The following is a 27,322-nucleotide window of genomic DNA, read 5'->3' as shown; positions in this document are numbered from 1 at the left end:
GATATCTTCCCAAATCCATACAGAAGTTCTCTGGCAGATCTGCTCTGATATCTGTCTTATAACACAGAAAAGTCCTACATAAATTGTAATGTAAATGGTCTCATCCTAGCGGATATCCTGCTAATCTCTTCTTTTAGCTTTGCCATGAATAGTCCTTGAGTGGAGCTCCAGATGCAGCGAGCCCTCTCTCTCGGGGAGTGAATTCCTCCTCTTCTCTGAGAGTCTGTCACACAGCCCGTGTCAAAAAAAGGAGTGAGACTTGTAAGGTGGGAGAGGAACCTCCTGCCAAAACAGTCACCAATCACTTGTAATTTAGCTGCAGAAATCTTACAGATGTTGCAGGAGTTATGAAACAGCATAAAATCTACACAGCATAAAATCTACACAGCACCCACACAAACCCTAGCATAAAAACAATTTATGTGGAAAATTATTTCTTTCGCTTGTGGATTGTAGAACTTGGAAATTTCACTGATTTATTTTTGTACAATTCTTTCAAATGTGTTATTGTTTGGTCTTTTTTCCTCCTTAACTTTTGATTTAAGTCTATTGTGCACAGAATGAGAGCACCGTGTCAGGATCAGCAAGATGCACTGATTTAAAAAAAAAAAAGAAAAAGTATCTTTTGGTGTTCATTTACTGAAACTGCTCTCTGTGCAGGCCCTAATACTTGTTAATACTCATAAATCATGAAAGTGTTCTGTGTGAGTAGAACAGATCAAGCTTTGCTTGAAATCACTGAATAGTTGTATGGATGAAGCCAAATTAAAAAAACAATGCCATTTTTGTGAACAGTACCTACCTAAGCTTAACAAACACACAAATTTGTTGTCTGCTAAGAATATCTAACACAACGTGAATAAAAATAGTTAATCCTAAAATCAGTATTTTTATTTTGAAATGGTTCTACTGAACATGGGCTTCAAGGGGACTGTTTTGACAGTCTTGAATTCAAGAACTAAACTGATCTTAGGTGGTTTCTTTAATACTTGAGACAGATAGATTAAAAGAACTTTGAGAAGCTTTTCTTCCTCGGCTCTAGCTGGAGACCAAAGACCTCCCAACATGAAAAATAAATCTTACACAAGAAGCAAATACTTAAACAAATGAGCTGTTCCCTAATGAACACAGCATCTGTATTTCAACAGCTCTGTCACCAGATTTTAGCTGAGCACGTTGTATTTCCAGCACGCTTCAAAGCTGCCTTCCTCCTCCTCCTTCTCGTCCTCCACTTCCAGCTCTTCCAGGGTGTTGACCTGCACTGTAGAGAATGTTCTATTTCTTACAAGAACAAGGTGACATTGTGGAAGAGGATAAGAGTGGAATGTGAGCTTGGGATTGGCAGGAGGACATGGCTTCTTTAGTGCAAACATTTGGGTTTTTAAACACATGTGAGAGGGGGAGGAGACAGGGAGAAAAGGTAGAGGAGACAGGGAGAAAGAAGTAGGGGGAAAAAAGAGTCTTTGGGGGAATATCTCTGACAAATATGAGTAGGAAAAAATTCCCCATGCTGAGGGGAAGGAAAGATAGGTTTAATCTCTCTAATTTCAGTGATTTAAAGGGGCAATTAAAATGACAGCATGGAGCTTTGAAGCATCTACACAAAAATGAATTGGATCTATACTATCCCTTTCAATTAACTGACTGAACATATCTCTAGTGCTAAATTACCTTTGGCTTGAGTTATTACCTAAGTATTGTTCAGGAGAGAGAATTTTTCCTAAAGCTTCTGCGTTTTGCAGCTGGTACCCTATGAAATCACATTTCCAAAGATCTCCCAAAGAGCCTACCGATCATTTCTTACGTGGGGATAGCACGTAAGCTTCTTTCTTTCACAAAGAAGCAATCTTACTCTAAATTGCCCTCGGTTTTAGGCTACCAGAACTGATCTGACTGTTTACTAGACTGTTTTGTGGCATCATGGGGTTTTCCATAGCTGTCACAGTCTGCCTGCAGAAGAAATCAGAGCATCCTTCGCACCTGTAGCAGATTCTCCCTGAAGTCAGTGCAAACCCTGCTCCCTTCATTTGCTGCAGGTGCTAAATTAAAGTGGTATCTTCCTTTGGTATCTTCCTTCAGAGCAGTTCAATACACCTGGGCCCTCAAAAGTACCTCCTGCTGCCACTGCCACATGGTCCCACTGCCTATTTCACTCTGTTGACAAAGCATTTAACTGAGCCTGTGAATTTTGGATTGATGGTCTTGTCATCGTGTCACTGTCTATGGAGAGATCGAGTTCCTTTCTTAATCTAAAACTTTCTAAAAAAAGTTAGTCATATGCTACTTTCCACTGATTTTTAGTGCATTAGCAGTATGCATAAGTGATGGAAAAGATGTACAAAGGGAAGTGTGTAAGCCTTTTACAGTGTAAATGTCTGATTTATTTTGACTTGGCTATTATTGCATTCTTGATCACTGCCTGGGATGAAACACTGTAGGCCCTTTCTATACTTCCTGTGACAAAAAGCTGCCAAACCTCGATTTTAGAGCAGCTGAATGCAATTGAGGATAAACAGTGTGGAAATACTTTCATGAAAGTGTCAACTTCAGGATCCACTGGAATGAACATGGAAAGTCCTCATCTTCTTGGAGGTGCTGTAGGAGTTTGTCACCTGTAACATACCCCAACTGTAACAGCAATAGCAAATATAGATGGACTTTTGTAAATTACAGCTATAGTTTCTAGAATGACAAATCTGCAGAAAGCTACATAAGTGCTGAAGTTGAGCCAGATGGGTCCTGTGAGCTCTCAGTCTGACACATTTTACCCCTGCTTTATTACTGGTACAATATTAGAGGGATGGAAATTAGCTGAAAGTAGTAATTCATGTTTCATAGAGAGCCACAGTGGGTCATGTGTGGGGCTTTCCATTCTGATAAATCAGTCACATCTTGATTAAGACTGACTTCTTATTTTCCAAGATAAAAATTACAATGAGAAAGTTTCACAGAAGATTTCAGGGAGAGCTATTTGGCTTATTTTGGGTTGTGACCAGTGGAACTGCTCCGCAGTCATTTGAACAACTTGCCAGCTCCCAGTGTGACAATATTTTTGTTTTGTTTGTTCTGGCAGAAGCACTAATTGGAGTAATGGAACGATGCAACTCGTGCCAAATGACACAGGGCCCTGTGTGCTCGCCGGTGGGTCTGTGTGCTGGATGCAGCTGTGCCAGGAGGGGTCTGCACGTGCAAAATAATGCAGGCATGCCCTCCCAGTGGGATCCTGTTGGTCCCCAAGTTGGAAACCACGTAAAAACACTCATGCTTTTAAAAGATGCAGTATTTCCTTGGTTGTCACCATCCTGCAGACAGAGTATATAGTTCTGCATTCAAGGATATCAGATGTGCTGTTCAGTGAGTATTTCCGTAATTCTGAACAGTGGCATTACACCATTACGTTTCCTGAGACAGAAGTTCTAGAGTAGGCAGCTGAGTTAGTAAGGAATTTGGTAAAGATTGGAACGAAGCAAGATTTGTAAGGGAGATTTTTGCTTTCTTTTTTTCATTGTGAGAGGACAGGCAGAGAGATTTCCTTGGTATGATGAATGTTGTGTGAAAGGCAAGCAAATGATATCTGATGTGATATCAAGCAGGATTCTATATTATGTGGCTAACTATGTAATCCACTTCTGCGCTGAGCTAAATGCTTCCAATTGCATCAGTGGTTACATGCTGACCTTTGGAAAGGTGTGTATTTCCTCCTGACTTTGTACATAAGTATCTGTGTTTAAGCAAAACTAGAAAATGTGTGTCTTTTTCTGGTTGATAATCAGTATAATGCCATAAACTTCACTGTTAGTAATTTTGCACTCCAGTAATTTTCTGGATTATAACTTCTCATTCCTTGTACTGGAAAAGCTTTGTGGAACTTCCTCATTCTGAATCCAGACCAAAAATAAAGCAATTGTGATGGTGATAACCCAATAATGATTGAGATGAGACTATTTGGAAGAAGATCCTAATTTTAACTGTGCATCTTCAGGTCATGGGTTCCCACATGGAACTCCAAGATTGAATTTGAGGGCACCTGCCTCATGTCAGAGGTGCAGGGTGCCATCAAATCATGCCATGCTTATCAATCCTGCTTGTGTTCTGACCCTCACCAGTCCCCCCTTTCTGTCAGGGATCTAAGATACTTAGTTTCCAGAAAGAAAAGAGTTGGTGTAGGATTTGTTAAACTCCTCTGGTCTTTTATGCAGGGCAACTAAGATTTTTTAACTTGTCAATTTTGTTTGACTAATAGCTCTAGTTAGGAACTGGGAACACATTTTTATGAGATTGCCAGACCCACTTCTTCACAGAGGTGTGAGAAGCATTGAGACCTGAACATTGAACTTCCTTAGCGCTCCCATTTCAATTAAAAAACTCCAAATGGGAAATACTCATTGAGTTACTCCACAGCTGACACTGTTCTTCACTGAAAAAAGGTTTTGTGACAAACCCCCCTGGTTTAGACCCAACCATGATTCCTTCCTGAGGCTGGGGTGTTATCAGGAGCTGCCCAGGTGTCGTTGCCAAAGCAGGGTGACCAGGGCTAACACTGTGATGTTCAAAATGAGTTTAATCTTCCCTTGCAGTTTTCTTAGAGCAATAAGTTTGAGTTAAAACAGTGACTTGAAAATGAAAGTTAGTTTGTCTCATGTGATCTCTGCCCTGGGAGTTAAGAAACGGGAAAATGGCAATTTTATCTTTGTCAATTTAGCAAAAGTTTATGATCTCCCACTTATATTTATGTATTCCTGGATTTTGAATGACTGTCTTATTCTAGTTTGTTAGAGGAGCTGGCTAATCAGGAAATAAGTATTTTCTCTGGACATTTCCTGAGTTACAGATTTGTGAAGTCTGTATTTCCTGACCTATTGCACTAAATCCCAGGCAGATGCAGTGCTGTGCATAGGGTGAATTTCACCCACCCCCCTTGAGCCTAACTGTTGCTTGAATTATCAGTATTTGTTTAGGCTTCCATTCTGGCCCAGTCCTAAATGGTCTGGAAGCTGCTTGTGAGATGGACATTTTGTTCAGAGATTTTTTGATGCCTGTTATGCATCCTGCCAGTTTTTGTTTTGCCTGACAGTCAACTACCCGTTCACAGATGGTCTGAAAAATGATACATTTGGCTCTTTGCAATTATTGCCTCCTTTCCATTTAACCCTTATTCCTATTAACATTAAAAATAACATGAATAATTCCACAAACTACTTCCTTTAACTTAAAAAACCCAGAGGAACTAAAGGTAAAAATTCCCGAAGCCACTTTTTTGTAATTTTCTCTTTCTAGCTGTACATTGACTTTTAAGTCTTTCTTTGTGGTAGGGCAACACTAAGCATTTTGAAGGTCTGAAAGCTTACTTTGAATATTTCTTGAAACAATTGTGAGCATTATGCAGTAAAGATCTTCTATACTTTTCATATTGATAGCAGAGCAAGTCATGAGTTTAGATGATGTGTAATTAAGGAAATCAAGAGCCAGGGATCATTTGAAATGTAGAAATACATCAGCAGGTAAAAATTGCTTATATGCTCCCTGAAGACAAGGAGACGTAGCAGGAACACAGGCAAACACACTTGACTGATGAATAAATTCAAAGAAATACCAGATGCAGTGTTGCCATTTTTGTAATTATTCATGGAAGATAATTCAAACATTGCTGCAGTAAAAAAAGAAGGTGTCTGAGGTGTACTAAAGAGTCACCAATATAATTGTTAAGAGAGACTGTTTCAAAAAGGCTTTTATTCTTTGCCAGTCATTCCCAATAGTTCTTTTATATAAGTCATAGGAAAAAGTTCTGCTGTCACATTGCACATTTGTCATGACATTGTGAAATCTGAAAACACAATTGGCAGCAACAGCCTTTGAAATTCAGGATCTGTTCTTTCCTAGAGATACATCTATAAAAAAAGGCACAAGATTTGGATGGTTTTGCCTGAGATTTCACTAGAAAAATTGGACTTGGGAGTTTACACATGCATGGACACACAAACGGCTCTTTGTGTGCAAAGAAATACAATTTTGAAGATGTATACGGATGTACCAAAATTTAGAATTAAGTTTGGTGATGACATTGACTCCTTTTTCTCTCTCCTTGCTGTTGCTAAAAGAAGAAAAGAATAGGATGTTCTTCTGTTGCTGCTGAATTTTAGCTTAAAGAAATGAAGATTATTTGGGTTTTGTTACTCTGAGTTACTGATTTTTAGTAAGAAGTTGTATAACTTGTAACTGCAAGTATGTTTTCAGTCTTCAGCAATCTTTAAAGATTTCTTTTTCAAGATCGAGACTCTGATGTGGTCTCCTGAGAGAATATTTCCATTAAAACCCCAGAAATCTTAAGTGTGTGTGCTAGTTATATCTATAGCAGTAACCCTTTTTTTAGGACTTCTCAATGACAAATTTTCAGATTTTAATATTTCTTTGGGTTAAAAGGAATAATTTCATCCTTTGTAGTAGTCATGCTATAAATATATAATATCGTAAATTATCATCATTGTCAGAGCAACCTTGGTGTTACTGTGAGGAGAGAAAATAGTTTCTTGATCTTAAAAGTATTCTATAGCCACTTGCCTTTTTCTCCCATCCATTAAACTAAAATTGTTTTACTGGACTCATATATTTTTAGACTGCTGGATTTAGTTCAAGTTCGCATAATCGTGACATGACTGCTTTGTCTCAGTGCTATCTTCTTTATATTTCTCTGATTAGAAAAAGCCTTCCTAAAGCAAGGGTTATGTAAAAATAGTTCACCAACCTTTCCCTTAAATATTTTGCAGATATTAAACACAGTCACTACAACTCTATCTGTGTTACACTATTGTAAATCAGCTGGTGCATGTGAGTCCATGGGATTTACCTTAATAAGACTATAATCCCTTGACTTCATTTGATAGTTAGATAGTATATGTGGCAGAGGCTTTAGGCAGAAGATTCAAATACATACTTGGAATTATTTCTGACGTGGGTGGTTACAACAGGGATTTTCAGTGGCATATTTCCTAGAACAAAATGATTTCATATGTCCCAAGGACCAGTGAAAGTGAAATTAAATGCCTGAAGTGCATTGTACTCTGGACTTCTTCTGGGTTTCAACAGTCATTTGTGACTCCATGAGTTTATAACCCCTTTGTGAAACAAACTTGAAGCCTGACAAAGTGAAAAATTAAATATTCCACTGTTATAAACTGAGGCAGACAAAAGATTGTGGCTTGATGTTATAGCTCCTGCTTTCAAACCTCAAATTGCTTATATAGAAAAGCACAGAATGGTTTAGTTTGGGAAAGACCTCTAAGATCATTTAACAATAACTAAAAAAAAAAGAAAGGATTGTGTTATTGATCAAATATGCTGTACTTTATGCAGTGAATGAGATCTTATCATCTTCATGCTTCTTTTCATCTCAGTTATGATGGTTTTCTTCTCCAGCTCTGCCATTTTTCAGCTGGCTAATGTATGACAACCTGATATCATAATTAAAAAAATGAAAAAGAGGGCAGAATCACTGGTAGTTTAGGTTTCTTATCAACGTTAAGATACTCTCTGTCCCTTATCTAAAATGCGTGAAATGCGATTATTTGCTCGAGAATGTGTGACCAATAAAGATGGGTATCTATAAACATCCAAACTTTCTTAGATATGTCAAAGAAAAAAATATATGATTAGTTTTTTTAGGCTGCTTATATATTGGGAAGGCTTTTTTTTTGTCCTGTGTATATTGGAGAGGCTTTTTCAGTTTTAATCTGTGGATGAAAACTGTTCTGCTCCAAGCCTGGGGTTTGTATTTATTCTTTATTCAGGTCAGAAAGTAGCACTGATGTTTCCCAAGCCTAAGTTTTCTGGATTCAAGCCAGGCTGAATCATGAAACTGGCCTACAACCCTTGAGCGTATTTATCAGAAGAAAGAAAAAAAATCCCACAAGACAGAGAATTCCGTTTGAGACTCTTTTTGATTATTTGTTATCTGTCTGGTGAGCCATGAATGTTCTCCTTCCACCTTTCTGGAACTCCAGGGTTTGCTGGGACTTCCCCAAAGGCTGGAGTGCAGTTTTCTCCCATGTTAGTGCTAGCACAGCTTCAGTGCACGATTTCAGGGTAGTTCATTGAAACTAACATGTCAAATCTATTTCTGAAACGAAGTGGGTTTTTTTGCTAAGAAAGACACCAGAAACTTGTTGAAGTCACTGTTCATGACTTCAAACTACTTACCACTAATTCTTGTGAAAAGAGTTCTTTTTGTGTAGGTAAACCCTTGAAAATGGATATATCATCAAAATTTTTGTCATGTTAATTATTGTGGTCAGGAATCATGTGCTGCTGTATTAATCTTAGACTCATAGAATGGATTGGGTTGGAAAGAATCTTAACAGACCATCCCATTCCACCCCGCTGCCATGGGCAGTGGCACCTTCCACTAGATGCAGAAATACAAAATGCGGAGAATACAGTTGCTGTAACTAGAGTGAGAATTTTTGACATCTTGAGTGAAACAGAAAAGCAAATGCTCGCGTTTAGTTTCTTTAAAATATCCAGTGCAAATTTAACATAATACAAACATTCCTCTTGGGTGAGGTGGATTTTAAAGGTGAGATAATGTAGATTGCTGATAGAGTCATGTTTGTCCAGTAGAACAAGAAAAAGCAGGGCAGGATTTTGCTATAGGAACCTGTTAGTAGCTTTTCAGTAGGGTCTGCTCTCTGTCTCACACTGACATGTGATGAGATGTTTGCATCTGGTCCCGAGTGCAGCAGTTCTAAAGGTGGAATCATTGTCACATCCTACCTGGAGGCATCAGTTTTCCTTATGAATGGAACAGATAATAACATCTACCACTGAAATGTACTCTGGTCTTATGTATAAGGTATTGCTATAATTTAATCTGGTTTTGTCCACAGGTGTTGAGATCTATGTCTATTCAGCACCTTTTTTTTAAACTTTGGTGATAGCAGAAGCTATAAAAATATTAGTTTTTTATTGAAGTGCACATAAGAAAAACATGTGAAGGTGAAACAGCATTTTGCATCACATAATCTGAAGACAAGTATGTGAACAGAGTGATTAAATAATATTGAAAGAGGTATTTCAGTGAAACTAGAAATGCTGGCAGGTTAATGTCATGTTTGACAGCCTGTGGTGGAAGTTGTGCATCACCATTATGTGCAGATACTATTTGTGGAAGCAGTTTATATTAATCTCAAGAGATAATGGTGAAAAACATTACTTGAAAGTAGCAGTTTCAAGAAGCAACTGCCCACTAAGATGATTAATGATTAGAAATACTGCTGATATTTCTGATGTGGAAAGATTGCTTCCTTCAGTAGAGGAATGGATATTTACCATGGAGTGCTTCAGATTATTCCACCGTGGGGTCTGGATGTGGGCAGGTCCATCCAGAATCCTAATTAAATTAATTAGTTACTGTCAGTGTGCACTTTCAGATTTATAATGAAGCGGAGAGGACTGAGGGAGCTCAACCTAGAGAAAAAGAGGTTCAGTGGGGACCTTTTCACTCTCTACAACCCCTTGGCGGGAGGATGGAGGCGGAGGGGGATCAGGGTCTGCTCCCAGAGAACAGGGGACAGAATGAGAGGAAATGGCCTCAAGGTGTGCCAGGGGAGGCTTAGACTGGATAGCAGGAAAAATTCCTTCACAAAAAGGGCTGTCCAGCCCTGGCACAGCTGCCCAGGGCAGGGGTAGAGTCTCCATCCCTGGCCGGATTTAAAAGCCTTGTGGATATGGCACCTGGGGACATGGGTTAGTGGTGGCCTTGGCAGTGCTGGGGGAGTGGTTGGGCCTGATGATCTTAGAGCTCTTTACCAACCTAAATGATTCTGTGACTCTGTGATTTTATTTTGTAATGTTTCAAACCACACAGATTTATAGCCTAGGTAGCTAAAAGTGCCTCCAAGGAAAGTCAGAGACAGCAACAATATTATGCCAGCGACTTTATAAGCAGACTTAAAAACTGTTCCTAGCCTCAGAATAGGTGGGAAAAGTATGTGGGGAGTAACAGAGTGCATGCAGCACTACTAAAAGGTTAATGGAACCTGCTTGGAAGGATGTTGTCATAGATGTTGTCAGAAGTGTGATGGAACTCTTGTTCCTTGCAAATCAACACCTGAGCCATGGCTCACAACTCCAGTCTGTGGACACCTTTTGCAGTGTAGGCAGCAGGTGGCACATGGGTTATCCATCAGTGGTGACGTGAACCTTCAGAACCAGTCAGGTTGTGCACTCTTCGAAATGTGCATGAATGAGTGGTCTGTGCACATGGAATTGTTGCAGTTGTCATGATGGCTCAGGTTTTTGTTTGGATGGGTATTAGGAGGGGATTAGGTGGGCAGATAGAGGAGGGAGGAGCAGCGGTAAACTGAACCATTAGGAGGAATTTGCAGTGGGAAATGGCACCAATAAAGTCCACTGATGCTGCTTGAAGAATGTCTGTAGTGGCCTCACCAGATCCTATTCCATGGTCATCCCCTTTGCAGTTTCTGTCCCAAAATCCATGTGGCTTTGAAAGTTACGAGGACCAAAACCAGTGCTAGTCATGGACTTGGTTTTGCACGTTTCTGCTTCTACATTAATGCAGCTCAGGCAATAAGTTTTTATTAGGATTTTGTTTAGAGCTTTTTATGAAAGTTAGAAGACCAAAAAGTAACAATACTTATGTGTTTTTCTCTGAGTTTTGTAAATCCCTGAAATTAACACCAGTCTTCATAGTCCTTGAGTACTTTTTCTCTTACATGTTTTCAGCTTTTGTTTAATGAAAAGATCTGTTCAGTGGCTGTCAGAACTAGAGATTTCTTTTGTTTTCACCTTTAATATTGACTGACTTTTCTTTAGGTCAATAGTATGACATAATTTCATAGAATCAGGAGTGATATAATCCTGTGCTTTAAATGTTGGGGGTTTAGCTGTTGCTGTACTGACTGGAAGGGGGCTGCCATGTTAGTTTTGAATAGATTTGCCGATACATATCAATGCATAACTTTACACTTATAAAGTGTATTTTTACCTATTCACTGATATATCAGTGAATAGGTAAAAATGGTGACTCTTGTCTGTAGTTTTAGTGAAAAAATCCAATTGCCTCAGGATGGTCCAAAGACTCACTCTATTATTCTTCAGCATAATTGTCTCTGTCTTCAGCCAAACTCTCTTGAGATGATACTAAAGCTGCTGAATGTGGTGCCCACCTGGGTTCTGCTGTTACTCAAAACAAGTCCTGAGGTAAAACCTTGATGTAAAACCTTGAGGTAAAGCCAGGCATCCAAATGGGAGGACTCTGAGTCAGAGAACAGTGGGTATTCCACTCCCTTCCCTTTCCACAAGGAAATGTCATAAATCTTATTTTCTTCAGCATGAATCTGCAGGTTTAAGTCTTGGACAGTGAGTGTTGCTTGTGGATTTTTGGATTCATTTTTGTTTGTGTAAAGAACAATACATTATAAATGCTTTGTGAAGAAGGAAACAACATCTTTCTGAGTTGTTTGGTATTTAAGAATGAGATCAGAATGGAGTTAGTAGATTTCCAGTTTTATTTTGGAAAAAAAATGCATTTTGCTGATTTATTTGAAGTCTTACACCTGAAGATGTGCAAGGAATCACCATCCTGGAGTTAAATTCACATGTGCATCTGTGTTCACCTGAGTTCTTTCCTTACGCCACTGGAGATCTCCATTTATAGGTTCAAAGCATGAACATTAAGTACGGGGAATATGGATCAGAATGAATGCGTTGCGCGTTCTCTGGAACAAGCTAATTACTGCTTGAAAATTGATGAAATTCTGAGGACCATAAAATTTTACTGAAGTGATCTCTGGAGGCTTTAATTTTTTCCTTTCCTCATTTTATTCTTTTTGTAGCTAACTGGAAACTATCTCTGTAGGCTTCTCTCTCTTTTCCTTCTAGCTCACTGAAACTTCTTTTCCTTAATGTTACCTTCATACAGACTTTGCTGCTTTAATATGTAATTTTCATTGTGACTTTCACTGCTGCAATTAAGTGACTAATTGAACAGTTTATAATGTGTATTCCTAACTGCTTGTACAATAGGTTAACTGTGAAAGGCATAGAAAATTAACACACAAAAAATGTTGCCTGTGTTACCTTTTACTCAGAAAAGCCTCAGAGATTTTCTTTATTTTTCTCTTTATAGGCAGTGAAACTCCTGAAAATGCTTCATTGTGAAACTTTCTTTGATATTGAATCTTAGATGTCACCCACAGTGTAATATGCCACAGTTTAAAAAATGCCCATTAGCGTAAGTGTAGAAAATACTTTTGGGGGTTGGGATCTAACTGACAGTAATAGATGTCAGTTTCTGGCTCATCTTTCCAAAAATGCAGAGCAGCAATTTGGATTTTCTGGATTGTCTTTAATGAAAATAGTGCAAAACTAAGACTAGCCTTTAAAATACCTCCAATGGGTTTATCACAGAATAAATAGAATTTTAATCTGCCTTTGCTATTTATAATAATACACGGGCTCTCAAACAGCTTTTATGCCAAAAAAAAGTAAAGTTCTGGTCACACAGAAAGGTCTTTCCAGCTGTTACTGGTCTATGCACTGAGTGAAATGGAGAGCACAGTATAAGATCAAATCTAACAGAAAGTTTTAAAAATTTAAACTTCTCGAGTATATCTTCAGAGTTATCAATTTCTAAAAGAAATTCAGGGGTTTAATGTAGCAATTTTACTGATATTAAAATAGTGTAATCATACTTTTATCATACATGTTTTATTTATGTTAAAGCTGCAGCAGAATGAAAAGAGAAAGAAGAGATAATGCGAATGTAGGGAGAAAGTTCCTTTTTTGTTTTTAAAACTATTTCTTTGTAAGTAAATATTGCTGACCAAAAAAAAAGTTGTCTTTAAAAGATGTTTGGGGAAATACTGCAGTTGGCATGTGTATGTTTCCAGGCAGCAGTGGCCGTAAATGTGCTTTCCATATACCTTCCCACCTTCATGTCATCCCAGTGGTAAAAAAAACAAATAACTTATTTAACAGTGTTAGTTAATAGAGCCTGTACAGTACTGCTCTTATCAAGGAAGATTTATTATGTTGGCATTTTTCTCCTCTCTGTTTAAACTACTCTCTTCCCCTTGTTCTTTACCAGTTCTGAAATTTATCTGTTTCCCTTTCGTAAATCATACTTTCTGCAATTTGCTTGGTTGCAGGCCTGTTTTTGGTCTAGTCCTGGTTCTTACTGTAAAATAAACTAACAAACAAACAAACAACTTTTTTTTTTTAAATTCACTTTATTTCTTTATAAATTTTATTTTGTTTCTTCCATGCTGAAGGGAGACATTGATATTTAGTGACACATCTTTCTAAAACTGAATGCCGACCCAAGGAGGTGTCTGTATTAGTCTGTATTGTGATGGGCAAGGCTGTATTCTGCTGATCTTGTGTTCTACTGATCTTGCAGAATTTCATCGGTCTAAATGGCCACATTTCACAGCCTGGGAGGCACCTTTCCTCTTATTGCACACAGATATTCTATAAGCTTTCAGTTTACCAAAATTACTCACACCCTATTCGAATTTTTGCCACCTCCATGAACTCCAAAGTGTGTTTTTTTCCTACCCAGGGTTTAACAACTCCGAGCGCACGTGTGACAAGGAGTTCATCATACGCAGAGCAGCCACGAACCGCGTCCTCAACGTCCTGCGACACTGGGTCTCCAAGCACTCACAGGTATTCTCCCCCTCAGACACATAACCATGGACTGATTTGTCACAGTCGCAGCTTGGCTGAGTTGATTTGACTGTGTTAAACCACTTGTGTTTTCATACAGATATTTATTTATTTATTTGTTGTGAATCGTGCATGGAAAGAGTCACCAGTTCTTTGTGTTGGTCTCCTCTGTAAACCATGATGGGACTGTAGGTCTGATTTGTTTGCAGAGGAGGGAAGGGATCTGAGTGGTTGGTGGAATTTCATAGATCAAAAAGTCCTTTAAGATACTAGGTGGGAAAAATGTTGGAAGAATTTGGTATACATGCAGAAGATACCAGGGAAATTGTTGAAAGAAAGAAAGGAGGGAGGAAGACAAAGTGAGGTGGAGAGAAGGAAGAAAGGGAAGGAAGGGAAGCAAGGAAGGAAAAGGAAGGGAGGGAAGGAGGGAGGGAAGGAAGGAAGAAGTGAGGGCACTTTGCAAGCAATATATAAACTGCTGTGTTACTACATGCTAATAATAAAGAATACTTCATCTCAAGAGCTAAATGTACCCATGTCAAACTGTCTGATGTCAAATCAATTCCCTTTTCCCCATGTAACTGGCTTAATTTTCATAGAGGTTGTTTCCTAGAGAATGAAGTCAGTAAGAGATGTGTAAGAAAATTGGTTGTGTTTGAAAAGCTGAACAGCCCAGAAGAGATTAATAAAACTTTTCTTGGTATCATGGGAGTGATTAAACATTTTGAGTTACTGGAAACAGCCTATGTACACCAAGTTTTGTTTGACTACCTGTTAAATTAAAATTAAAATCAGAATCAGGCGCATCTTGAGCTGTAATAGGAGTGGCAGCAGTCTGTTATTACAGTTCTGTGTCGCTTTTCTGTACTTGCTGTGTTCCTGCCACAGTTCCCATTAAATAACTGCTGTGCTAAATAAAAGATGGTTAATTTATGTGATTGTGAAAATGTTAGAAATCATCAGACTTTATCTACATTAAGCAACATCTACAACTAGTTTCACTGAAGTTTACATTTCAGAGTTGATCCTGTCTGAGTTGTAATGATTCTCTATTATAAGCAAAAAGTAACTATGAAGAGTCCAAGCATACTCTGCATTGTCATAATTTACCAAAAATAACACTTTCTCTCCTTAAAAATACAAGTGTTCTCTGTTTTCATTTCAAAAGTACCCACGATACGCAAAAATGTAATGTTCTCCTGAATACTTTTGCACCTTTTGTGTAACATTTACAAATATGATTCTTTTAGAAATATGAAGAAGACAAAGATAATGATTAGTAGTTCAACACTGTCCATTTTCAAAGGGGAAGCTATTACCTGGACTCCCTAGTCTGCCACTGCCTTTTATTTTTTCCATGGCAAGGGTGTCAGATTTTAATTCTCTATCTCTCTTAGTTCATTATTCCAGTATAGCAAGTATTTTAAAATGCAAGAGCTTTGGCACGGAAAATAAGAAATGCTACAGCAACAGAGTATTTAATGAGCATTTTGTGTTGTTTACTTGTGAGACTAGTGAGAGAGAAAGGACAGCAGACCTAAGCAAACCAGAAAAGACTGTCTAGTTCCTGCCAGAAAATTATGGGACAGGACTGCTTCAAGGAAGACAAGTGAAGAATTTCTGTCTGGCCAAATAGTGTGAAATGCTGGCAGTAAAAGATGGATAATCCTGGGAGAGCAGGAGCTCTGAGCTTATTTTACAATAACAACACAAACTGCAAACCAGAGAACCCTGAGTGACCAGTGTCTGCTGAAAAAATGCTTACTCGATTTCCAAAATGACAAAGCAATATAAGCATTAAAATTTTTTAAGAAAAACAGACCTGCCAAAAACTTTCATACATTTTGAGATATTTGCATTGTTCTCTGGCTACTCATCAGTCTGGTCTAGTGGAACCACCATGGCAGAAACAAGATGACTTTTAAGGTCCCTTTGAACCCAAACCATTCCACAAGTCTATGATTCCATGACTACTACATTTGAGACATCCTTCATTTTCATGAGCAGCCAATGGCAGGTTTTATTCTCAAAAAGAGGGCAGGTTTTATTAATTGAAAAAAAAAAAAAGAAAATCAGTGGATATTTGCAAAGTTTAACATACGATTTTGATATTGTTTTCCCTCCACCTGGCTTTGAATTTGCTTTTGGTGCAAAAACTTCCAGCACAAAATAGGCAATTTCTCTCTGTCTAGTAGATTGATCTCCTTGTGATGTCCCTAAATCTTTGTGGTCATCGCTGGCCTGCACTGCTATAAAACGTGACCTACTACACACTTTTTTTCTGCCAAAATGCCACTTCCTTATCACTAGATGCAAAGAGAAGCAAAGACAACAGATATGAAGAGTGAGGCTTTCTTTATTTCTCCTTTTTGGGTGTGAGATACTACTGCAGACATGCTTAGTGCTGCAGTTTGTGAATAATTCTGCAGCATAACTGACTCTGTCTTGGTGCTCTCTGATTCACCAGTGACAAGTACAAGTCTGCCTACGTTATTGTCCTGATCTGTTGGACTCTATTGGGTGCAACATAAAGAGACTCACATGCAACCGTGTGCTAAAGGGCTCTTACGTATATCATCCCACTTCATTATTCCCTGCTCTCCATTCATCCCTCTGGAGCCCTTGGCTTGTTTCTGCTGCTGCTCTGTGTGTAATAACAATGGGTCAGGGTTGGTGCATGACCCCAGGGATGGAGGAATTATGCAAACAAATGGTTCAGAGCCTTATGTTTACTCACTTTGCTCTAGAAAATCCTTGACCAGGGTTTGGAAGGTCTTTGCTGGGCTATGGAATCAATTTCCTTCCTACACTATTTTCCCACTATGTCAAAACCTGCTTTGTTTTTGTTTAAATTTATCTGAGCATGGACAGCATTTAATATGTAAAATTGTCTGTGACCAGGAAACAGAATCATTAAAATTAACAAATCAGCCTATTCAGTGAAGATGTGCTTTCACAAAGCAGTTTTGTTATCTTGAAATCATGCTAAGAGATGCTTAGAAAAAGAATTCCTTATTTGTAATACTTGGGTCATACACTGTAGAAGCCTCATTTAAATTTCAAGTAACTGTACAGTGGTAGTAGTGCTAGATCTGCAGCCCTTTCTGGAGGGCAGAAGGAACTAATTAATATCCTCATAAGCATGCAAGGCGCAGATCAAAATTTGGGAAAAAAACATCCCCAGGTGGTGTGACACATACTTTTGTTTTTACCACCCTGAGCAAGAGTGATCAAACCTGTGTTACTCCTCAGCCAAAACCAGCACAGCATGAAGGGTGGCTTTAGGTATTCCAGATTGTTTTGTGTACGTTTTTGTTCTTTCCATTGCATATCCCTCCTTTTTTTTTTTTCATTCAGCCTTCTGCAAGCCAACAAACCTTTCTTTTTGCCCAAAATAACAGGAGAGTGTTCGTGTTTACATTTTGTTTTTGAAATGTAATTGAGAGGAACAGCATAGGATTCTCCTATTGTAAACAATGAAAACATAAGTGACGTGGCAGAGGATCGTTGTGAAGACAGTGTTGATGGGGACAGAAAAGGCTCATGAGGATAGAACTCCCACTGGCTCCTGCAGAGGTGGAAATTTGGAAGGCAAAAGGAGGCCAATAGAAAGTCTCACTATGACTTAATTATCTGGGTGAGGTCTTGCAGCCTTGTTTCCCTTAGAAGTACAGCTGGAATGAGCTGACAAATCTTAGTTCTCTCTCAAACTCTCTTGGTGCTAGACAGTGTCAGCGAGCTATGGAGTGAGCACAAGACCTAGGGGGAGGACCATGGCTTGAATTTTGAGAGTGTAGGTCATGATCTCGTGCCCAGTGCCTGCCTGGCTCCAGCTGTGAAATTATCTACTGCAAGTCAGTTTCTTGGTCATACCAACAAAGCTGTGGTGGGTTTTCAACAGAAGGATTTGCAGAGGTAGTTATTGATAGCACTTAGGGATTAGGAAGAACACCTGTGTACAGACAATTGTCCGAGCAAAAATGATTTTGGTTAGTTAGAAATAGTTTTAGTGCACATCAGTTGGTCAATTCTAGTTTTATTCCATTTCATTGGAATAAAAAAATATAGATATAAAATCCTCTACACGAGCCCCACTTTTCTCATATTTATGGGTGTAAAATGATGAATAAGATAATATGGCAAATTTATGGTAAGTTTTTTGTAGAAATGTGAATAAATTGCACTCACACCACACTTAGCAAGATGGGCTGTATTTTAAGTACATTTCAAATGAATGCCCCCTAGGACCTGTGGCCCCTGCCTTGAAACAGCAAAGAAATTTCTGGGATTCTGTCTGAAACAAACTGACATCATGATACAAACTATGAAGAGTCAGAGGGGTTGCCCCAGAGAGAGTCAGAGCAGGGGAACCTGGAGTGAGCCTTCCAGCTGTTGGCCAGGAAATCCAGTTTGCCTGAACTTGTGCACTGAATAATCATACACTTAATTGCTGCTGTGCTCTGTCAAAATGTTGCAGGAGCACAAGGGTTGGCTGTACCACGGCCCTTCAGGGAACATGAGTCACCCCCAGAATGGGAGCCAAGCCTGCAGTCAGTCAAACTGATTAACAGTTTTCTGCACCCATTTCTGCTGGAGCCTGACAGGTCCCTCCCCACTGAGGTCCTTCAGGAATGTGCTGCATCCCAGGACTCAGAGGCAGAGATGTCACATTTCCTGTCTGTCCTGAGTGCTTTAATCTGACCATATGTAGTGGCTGGACTCTCCTCTCAAGGTTTCTTGTGTACTACAGCATTACACAGTGCCTGGACAAAGAGAGCTCTGTATTGTGTGTGCTGGGAGTTAGTTGTGCTGTTCATGTAGCTTGTACTTTTAACCTGATTATACTCCATCAGGAGTGACAGGCAAACACTGATTCTGTAGAATCAGGACTGACATTCTTCCCCTAACTATGAGTCTCTGCACTTGAAACTAACTGGAAGACAATACTGTTGTCCGCTTGTTTCTTGAAGTAAGCCAGACTTAACTTCAAGCTCAGAGATGAATTTTCCTGATAACCGGTTGTAATAACTTTTCTCTCTGCCTTCCACCTGTGTAAATGTTTTGTTGCAGGTGAATTTATGAAGATTTTCCTCATCACAGTTGTGTGTGTTAATAGCTGAAGTGTGTTTTTGTGTTGCAAAATTAAACAGTATCATAGAGGACTGCAGCAGAGGAGTAACTTCACTTTACTCTGATAGTGTTTGATCTGCTATGTACAAGAGTCACTCGACTTGTTACTCTTTGGCATGAGACCAGATACATGAAAATTGTAAGGCAAACCCCATCTTCTTAAAAATATTCCATGTTCTTTGTAAACAGTCTTTCAGTAGATCTCTCTCCCCTCCTGCTTCTTCCTTCCCTCCGTCTTGTGTTTTCACAGTCCTTCTCACTGACACACTCAAATATATATCAGGTTCTCAGGTTTTAGCTCTGTTTTGTTCGTCTGGGTTATTCAATGTTTCCCCACTTTGTTTAGATGCAGAATGTTTCCTCCCATTTAGGAAGATTTAAAGAAAGAGGGGAGGAAAAGCTTTTGGGATTTCACTGAATTCATGTCAAATCTTGAAAATATATTCTCTGATCAAACCACCAATAGTGAGTCTACTGCTTCTAGTTAAAAAAAGACACCTTAGCAAGGCTAAGTTCTCTTTTTGTTGCTTTCTGCTGCCTCTGCTGCAATCTCATTTCTCCTGACCAGTGATTAAAAATCCCTGTGCCCTTTCATGAAGGACTAGACCACTGTCAAGTTGAAATGTGCCTGCTGGACACTTGAGTGGTTGACTAACTATATTCCTTCTGTGATGTGTAAATTGCAACTGAAAGTCACGAAAGTGGTCTAAAATTATATATATAGGTATGATACACATGAATACCATCTATCTACCATAGCTACCTATAGATCTATGTGTCCTATACTATAAACAGATATATATGTAATATATTAGTATATATTCATATATGGGCGCATGTAATATAATCTGCATGTTTTTAGAGTTATTTATTTATAAATTATACTTAGTTGCTAAGTATTTTGGTGTTTGTATAATTCTTATGTTAACCTTTCTACATATGTTAAGTACGTGTACAAGTGCAATGATTTCCCTAGATTTTTTTATATATTGCTCATCACACTGGAAACCCTGTACCCCTTAGATAATGAACTTCAACAGAAAAAGAGATTCTGTCTCCAGTTTACTTCTGAATCCCACATTTTTCCACATATTTTTTCTCATCACATTATTAGAAGCAGATGGCACATTGCTTTAAAAAAAACCACCAACAATGTGAGTTTCCCAGTGATTCCAGGACTACTTTCCTGTGGGGATTACAGAGTAAAACAAGTTTTGGTATTAATGAGCACTTTATTAATTCTCATTGTTCTAAGAATTACCTTATAAACATGCAAAACCTGGAAATGCTTTGGTTTTGCTGAGTTTGATAATCACTGGTGAGGCTTCCCCATCCTATTTGTAAATAAAATAACTTCTAAAGTTCTAGACTTTTTTGGTCATAAATTTGATTGCAATAAACATCTCAAGACATCTTGAGAGAAAATATGTTATAATGAAAATACTCAACGAGCTGTGGTTTGAAAACCATACTTGGAGATCAAATCCTAATCACCTTGATGTCATTTGCATGAGAATTTTACTCAGCAGTGCTAAATTGGGGTGTTAGATTTGTCAGCTGTTGGACACCTTTTCTGTACATTTAGGATATATTTGTAGCCCACCTAGCAAAGATATCCAACTTCTTTTATACAGTGACTGCCACTGAGCTACAGGACAGACATCACTAATATTAATTACACTGGTGGCTCAAGCTTGTGCAGGCTTAAGGTTTCTCCTTCATCTAAATTCTGATAGTTTCATATTTAAAATGGGTTTCTTCTAGAAATCACTGGAGTGAACAGCAGTGTCATTCCTCATGTTTTCAATAATTAGTCACATTTCCATACCCTAAATATATGAAAAAATTCTCTTGTCTTCTCTTGCAAACAGGCTAAGGCAGCTCCTAAGGGAGCCATTTCAAACAGTGACTATAGAAAATGTAATTTAGAAAACAAACACAGTGCAGTACCCAGAAATAATTTTTGCTTGGCTTTGAGCTGTGTGTCTGATACCCCATCCAAAGCCTGCTGCAGGCTCCCCATTCTTCAACATCCTTGCCTTATGGACAAACATCATGAAAAAAAAAAAGGCACAGATACTAGTAGGTTTCAAGATATCAATTAGCTGTGGCCCAGGTGAGAAGACTTCTGAGTAGCGAAAAGAGGATGCTGTGACAGGAGAGAAATGCTCAGGGCAGGTAATTTCTTAGTGCTGACATTTGAGCAGTAACCATTCCCAAAAAGTGTTGCAGGGGAGGCCGTGGCACCTCCTCCTGTAATGAGCATGCATTCTCCTTCTTGCCCTAAGTGTTTCATCCCTTTTCCAAATTAAGCATCACTAGTCTTTGTGACTTTGGGAGAGTTCTGATGCTCTCACATTCCCTCAAGCGAAACCCAGGGTGTGTCTTCACCGGAGGTGGTTCTGGTTCTTCCCAGAGGCAAACATCTCCAGAAATCCTGTCAGTTTAGGAGCCTCTCACAACAGGAGGGGCTGTGCTGCTTATTTGGAAATGAAATACAATGCTCTTGCACCGAGGTGCCAAATACTTCCCATTTTCAGTAACTTTGTGCCTTCCGTTCCCATGGAAACAAGCAGGAGCTCACCACAAACATGGTTCTGCTTGCAAGTAACTGTGGGTTATCAAGGAAGATCTATGATGCACTAGGCAACTGAAGATTTTGAGCTCAGTTTTCTTATCAAAATGCTAGTTTTGAGCTAAATACAAGAATTTCCAGAGTCTACTCCAACACTTGCCTGTGAGTTCCCACCTTAATGCTTGTATATTCTATTACAACAGAATGTCTCATACTCTGTTCTCTGATTTTCTCCAAATTCAGAGATCAACATAAATGGCTGTAGCACATTCCTACTCTTGAATTGCAGTCCTGTGTCAGGTGTCAGTCTGCCTTGGAGGGAATGAAAATGCCGAAGCTCTCAGGTGCAGTGCCAGAGAGCACAAGCCTGGTTTAGTGAGTTTATTAGTTTGGGTACTCCACTAAAAGCAGACCTTTCCAGAAGGGTGAGTATTAGATAAGAAATACCAGAGTGGGAGGCAGATAAGCAGAGAAACTCAAGAAAACATTGAAAGGAATCCCAGTGTCCTGCCTTGCTAGGCAGTGGTCCCAGAACTGCAGTTAAACTGCTTTTCTGCTTTTAGAGTCATCACAGGAGAAGAGAGAGGATTTTGTGGGCATTGTTGAGTTTCCTACTTCAGAAAAGAAGGCTGATTTTCCCACTTCCACACAGAAGATAAAGATGAGAAAAGAGATAAATCACAGCCTTTTGGAGATCCTAATTTTGTGGCCTGTTCATTGCTACAGCTTTCCAGGTTTCTTTAAATATTCTCAAACCTAATACCAAAAACAAACAAGCAAAAAAAAAAATTAAAGGTAAAGAATTCAAACCTAATAGCAAAAAAAAAAAAAAAAAAAAAAAAAAAAAAAAGTCAAAACTCATAGAAATACATCCTTTCAGTTGTTTGATCAACATTATGAAGGCAAAAGGAAATAAAACTGTTTTCCTTTTTAGGATTTTGATCTGAACAACGATCTGAAAATGAATGTGTTCAATTTGCTGGAGGAAGTTTTGAGAGACCCTGACCTTCTGCCACAAGAAAGGAAAGCTACTGCAAACATACTGAGGTAAATGCGTTTCTAGTAATTTAACATCTTAACTGTAGCACGTGACATAGGGCACTGTGTATCAAAGAATTCACAGGGTTTGGGTTGTCTCCAGAGTATCCAATTTTGAGGACTACTAAGCATTTTATGAGCCATAAAATGAAGTGTGTGTTAAATTTCATTCATAAAAATACCTGTATTAGAAAATTTTACTGCAGAACATCGGACAGCCATGAGTTCAGTCTTCGTGTATCAGCGAAAATAACTCCATTTGCAAAGTGGGAATACTTTGTAGCTACTGTGTCTCAGTTTAACGAGACAAGTGTTTGCTAAGGAAGGCGGGATATGAGAAAAACCAGGCTCCTCCCTCTAAGCAATTGTAACTCTGAAATTAAGAGACTCCAATGGAAAAGGTGTGGAAAAGAAAAATAACAGCTCTTTACAAAAGAATATACATGTATAGGTAACACAGCAAAAGAAAACAACATTCCCGCTCCCAAACTCCACCGAAACACTCCCGTCCCTTTCGCCTTCCGGCGCAGGTTCTGACCGCGGCCAGCAGGGGGCGCTGCTGGGCCCTGGCCCCGCGCCTGTGGGGCCCGGCGGGGGCGGCGGGCGGAACCACGGAGGGGAAGGGGGGAGGGAGAAGGGAGAAGGGGGAGGGCGACTCCTCCTATGCTCTCACTCTGCTAAAGGCTCTGGCTGGAGCTCCCCTTCCTCGTCAGCGGGTGTAAACTGCCACTGGCACGGAGAAGGAGGAGTTGGGGGGGGAGAACAGCCCTTCCCCTCAAAAGTTCCTCTGCAGATTGGTACCGGCTTTTCCGATGAAATCCGAGGCAGGTCCGGGCCGTGGGCAGAACAGGGCGTGAGGGAACGGAGGCGAGCCGGGGCCAAAAGCAGGATGACCCGCAGAGCTCTTTCTCTTCACACACCCCCTCCCTGAGTCAGGGCAAAAATGAAGGGCCTTCCCCACAAGAATAAAACAAAAACTCCCCTCCCCCTACAGTCCCCTGAAGCCATCAGCTTGGAATGTGGGGCTATTAGCCAGTCCTTTTGTGTGTGTGCTCACTCTAGCCAGCTCCTTCCCCTCGCTCGCTCAACACCTTTCTTTCACAGTGGTAAAGGGAAAAAATTCCAAGCAGGTTGGTTTTTTTCCTTTAAAACAAGAAAACCTATGACACTGATTTTCGTGTGAATTACATTACTGAGAAGCAGGAGACACTTAAAAGACTAAGCCGTGATTAAATAAATAAATCATTTAAAGACTAAGACGTGATTAAAATAAAATATGATCAAAACCACGGATGAATGTAAGATGTGCTTTGTTTTAACGTTATTGTGAGTATTCTGAAGGTAAGCCAGTAGGGATGTAATAAATGTAGTATTATCTGAATTTCCTAAGATGATTTGACAGGTTTCCCCATCAGATACATGAAAAAACAAAGTGACTGGAAAGTTGTTCACTTGAGGGGGGGATGTCAAACAAAGGAAAAGAAACAATTATAAATTCTTGTTAAAAGCACCTTTATTTTTACATGAATAAAAATCTCCTTTTTAATACTACTGCATGTGCTGCTCTTCCAAGTAAAAGTATTAAGTTTGTTTCGTGTATTTCTTTGGAAAAAAGAGCAAGCCAGAGAGCAGAAAGTATGAGGATAATGGGTTTTAATAATATGTGTGACAAAATAGGTTCTGTCAGGTTGCTCACAGTGGGGAAGATTACCTTAAGACTTTCAGCTTTCTAAGAAAATGTCAGAAGATAAACCTGGATTGGCTGTTCCTGGCAGTAATGGGATACATTTATAGGCCTTTAACATACAAATTTGTCAGCAATTTCCTGTATCCCATTTTAAATTAGCCAATTTCCATTAGTTGTTGCATCAAAAAATGGACTGTGGTATTTATGTGTTAATTATGAGTCCTTTTACTGCTGTTCTGTGAAATGGTAGGTGTTGTTTCTCCTCTCTTCCCTTCTAGCACTTATTACTGAGTATTTGAGCACACTGTATATAATACACTAGTGAATACAGTTAATCAGATATTTCCATTTTTCAGGCTTTTTTTTCAGACTTGAAATTCTGTGAATTTTCACTCTGTATTTCTTTTGAAAAAAAAATAAATGCTGTAAGAAGTGAAAATTCTGAAAAAGTTAAAATTTTTAAAGCTGAGAAATGGAGAAAAGGCATTTTTTTTCTTTAGCCTTTGCTAACATTAGTTGTCAAAACTCCTTTATTGCTTTTCAAGGCTGGCAATGCTGCTAAACATGTGGATGCTGGACAATTTGATGTCAAAAATTTCAATACTGTTTCAGTGTGAATTAAAGTTCAATATGCTTTCACACCCTCTCACTGGAAGGAGGAGCTTTGGTGTTTGGATCATCTCAGGGGAATGGGTTGTCTGTTAATTGAGTGACTTCCACAGTGTAGCAAAGCACTGGAGATACCGGCTCTCAGCAATGCTATATAGTTAAATGAGAAGAGGGAATTACAGGATATAAGAGATAATATGAATGCAGTTGTTTGCGTGTAACTGTATATCTTTCACAGTGACACAGGAGTGCCCATTCCTTTACTTTTCTGGATTTGTTATTTTTTCATTTATTAAATCTATTTATGTTATTTTGTTAATTTTTGTTGCACATTATTAAAAGAGGAATATATATAAGCTTTAAAAAAACCTGAATGACTTGCTAGTCTAAGCAGTGACCTGCTGTCCTGTGGAGCCTGAACACACGGTTCTGGAACCATCTCAGGTACTTGGGGCATCAAGGAGAGGTCCCTCTGGTCCTCCAGCTCTTCAGCTGGTCAGTGGATTCAGAAAGAAAACCAACTGTTCCTTGAAAACTTAAGTTTGCAATAATCCAGAGTATAAAATGGAGGAATAGTTTCTGTCGAGGTGTTTAGTTTTTCTAGCAGGTGGAAAAGATCCTTGTACAGTTTGATTTCATGAGGAATTGAGAAACAACCAAAAGCAGAAGACACAACATCCACATGCCTCCATTCTGTCTGACTGCATGATTTATGAATGAGGTTTCTAGTGCTTGAACAGCAAAGTTGCTGCTGTACTTTCACTAAAAACAAAAGTACTGCATCTGGTGCTAAGAGGACTTGATGACCCAGGGATTGTTCTTTTGCTGTTCTGCTGTTCTGCCAGCATGGTGCCATGGCTGGCCGTGTCCAAGCTAAACACTGAACTTGCTCTTCCCAAAACTGGGAGATTTCTCCCCGTTGCTTGTCTCTAAAGATCACTATTTATCGTAGTAGGTACAACCAAGACCATGTTCCTCTTGATGAAGAACTGCTCATCTTCAAGCCAACATTGCACTGAGACATCGGGAAGAGGCTCCATGTTCTCTCAGAGTATTTTGTACTTTTGCCGCATCAGAGTGGGGATTTTCTATCACTTGCCAACATGTCAATGTTCTGAACATTGAGAGAATGCCTTTTATGGAATAAAATTATTTGTTGAGTTCCTTCAGATATCCATAGGTTATAATGACAGGGTGAAGGGTCTGCATTGACTCGGAAGAAACTCTGTGGTAGGACCCACTGTGTGTGCCTGAAGAACCAAACCACAAAACAAGCTGCAGGCAGGAAATGAAACTTCCACAGTCACTCCCTATTGTGGGGGAGATTCTCTTCACCAAAATTCAGGCATCCTGGCTGCTCCTCCAGAGATTGAGACCCTGCCTTCCCCAGTTGCCGAACACAAGCAGTGGCAGGATATGAATCCCACCCTGGATGCCCTAAAGGTACCCAGAGTCTGTGTTCTTTTAGAGATGTGGAGGTGTTTTCAGGTACTGTGTCCTTCTCTTGTTTCACTGTCAACATCTGGTTTGGAGAAATGCTATTCAGTCCATCACTGCCACACAATCACTTCCTTGGAAAGATGTCAACTTTTTGATTTTCTTCTAAATTGAGATCTTTCAGCTAATACTACTTAGAGGAGAAATATAAATAACCCAACTAGAACTTAATGGTTTTTCTGCTGCTGTTAGAAATTGATTCGTTTGAAGATTTTTGACAGCATCCTTTTCATATGGAAGCACAGGTCTGTCGAAACTGGAAGTTTCGATGAAACTTTCATTCAAAAGGCTTCCCTGGGAAAGGATGAAAATGAGAAGAATGAGTGAGCCAGCTGATGAAAATAGTCATTCACCCATTTGCTAGCTGAGTGTCATAAAACAGGCTTTTTTGTTGCTCTGAAGAAGTGCTTGCTTCAAGCATTTCATCTGAAAGGCCATGGCATATCAAAACATGTATTCTATCAAAATTCTGGGTTACCTGTCAGCTGTCACTGTAGGCCTTAGCTTCCCCACATTTCAGTTTTTGTAGTGTACTCTCAACTCTGAAAAGCAGAGGAATGCAGGATGAGGCAAGGACAAGCATTTCTTATCATAAATTCTGTGTTCAAATATTCACGAAAAAAGGTTCATGCTTTCTGAGCCTAAAGATTGGTATTTTCTGTGTCTCCTTGAAGGGTATTGGGTAAAAATAGGTCTTTTTACAAACTATCCCAGCCTTTGAGTGCATGTATGCATGTGTGCATTAATATTTCTTGGAAAATCATTCCCTTTATTAGCAGAGATTAGAGGAGGAGGAAAGGATGCTTTGTATTCCAAAGATATCATGGTCAGCTCTGGGAGAGGCTCTGTTTAGAATATGAATGACAAGGAAAATGTTGATGAGAGATACTGAGCTGCATCATGCCTTGAGTCATCAAACAAAGCAGCTGGTCTTTCTTGCATGATGGGATTTTTGTTGTGTGGACTGACAGGGTTTCTCTTCAGGGTGAAAAAGCTTTTTTTTAATCAGTATCTGTTCTGAAACCTATCAGTGTATGTTTTGCTTGAGATTTTATTGGCCCTATTTATTAACCCTTGAAATCTAGATAAAATATAATTGATAA

General features: G+C 39.2%; 1 protein-coding gene across 1 annotated transcript in view; it reads left to right on the top strand.

The window, feature by feature from the left end:
• Positions 1–27,322, top strand: part of RASGRF2 (Ras protein specific guanine nucleotide releasing factor 2) — a 129,116-nt gene that overhangs the window by 88,184 nt on the left and 13,610 nt on the right. The window contains exons 19-20 of the mRNA XM_008923065.4: positions 13,577–13,683; positions 22,323–22,435. Coding sequence (XP_008921313.4) covers positions 13,577–13,683; positions 22,323–22,435 — 220 coding nt within the window. The remainder of the gene's footprint in view (positions 1–13,576; positions 13,684–22,322; positions 22,436–27,322) is intronic.

The sequence above is a fragment of the Manacus vitellinus genome, unplaced genomic scaffold (genome assembly GCF_001715985.3).
Source record: "Manacus vitellinus isolate BGI_N305 unplaced genomic scaffold, ASM171598v3 scaffold_23_pilon, whole genome shotgun sequence".
In the NCBI taxonomy this organism is placed as follows: Eukaryota; Metazoa; Chordata; class Aves; order Passeriformes; family Pipridae; genus Manacus; species Manacus vitellinus.
The sequence above is the reverse complement of the archived record's forward strand: the minus strand, read 5'-3'. Positions and strand labels throughout refer to the sequence as shown.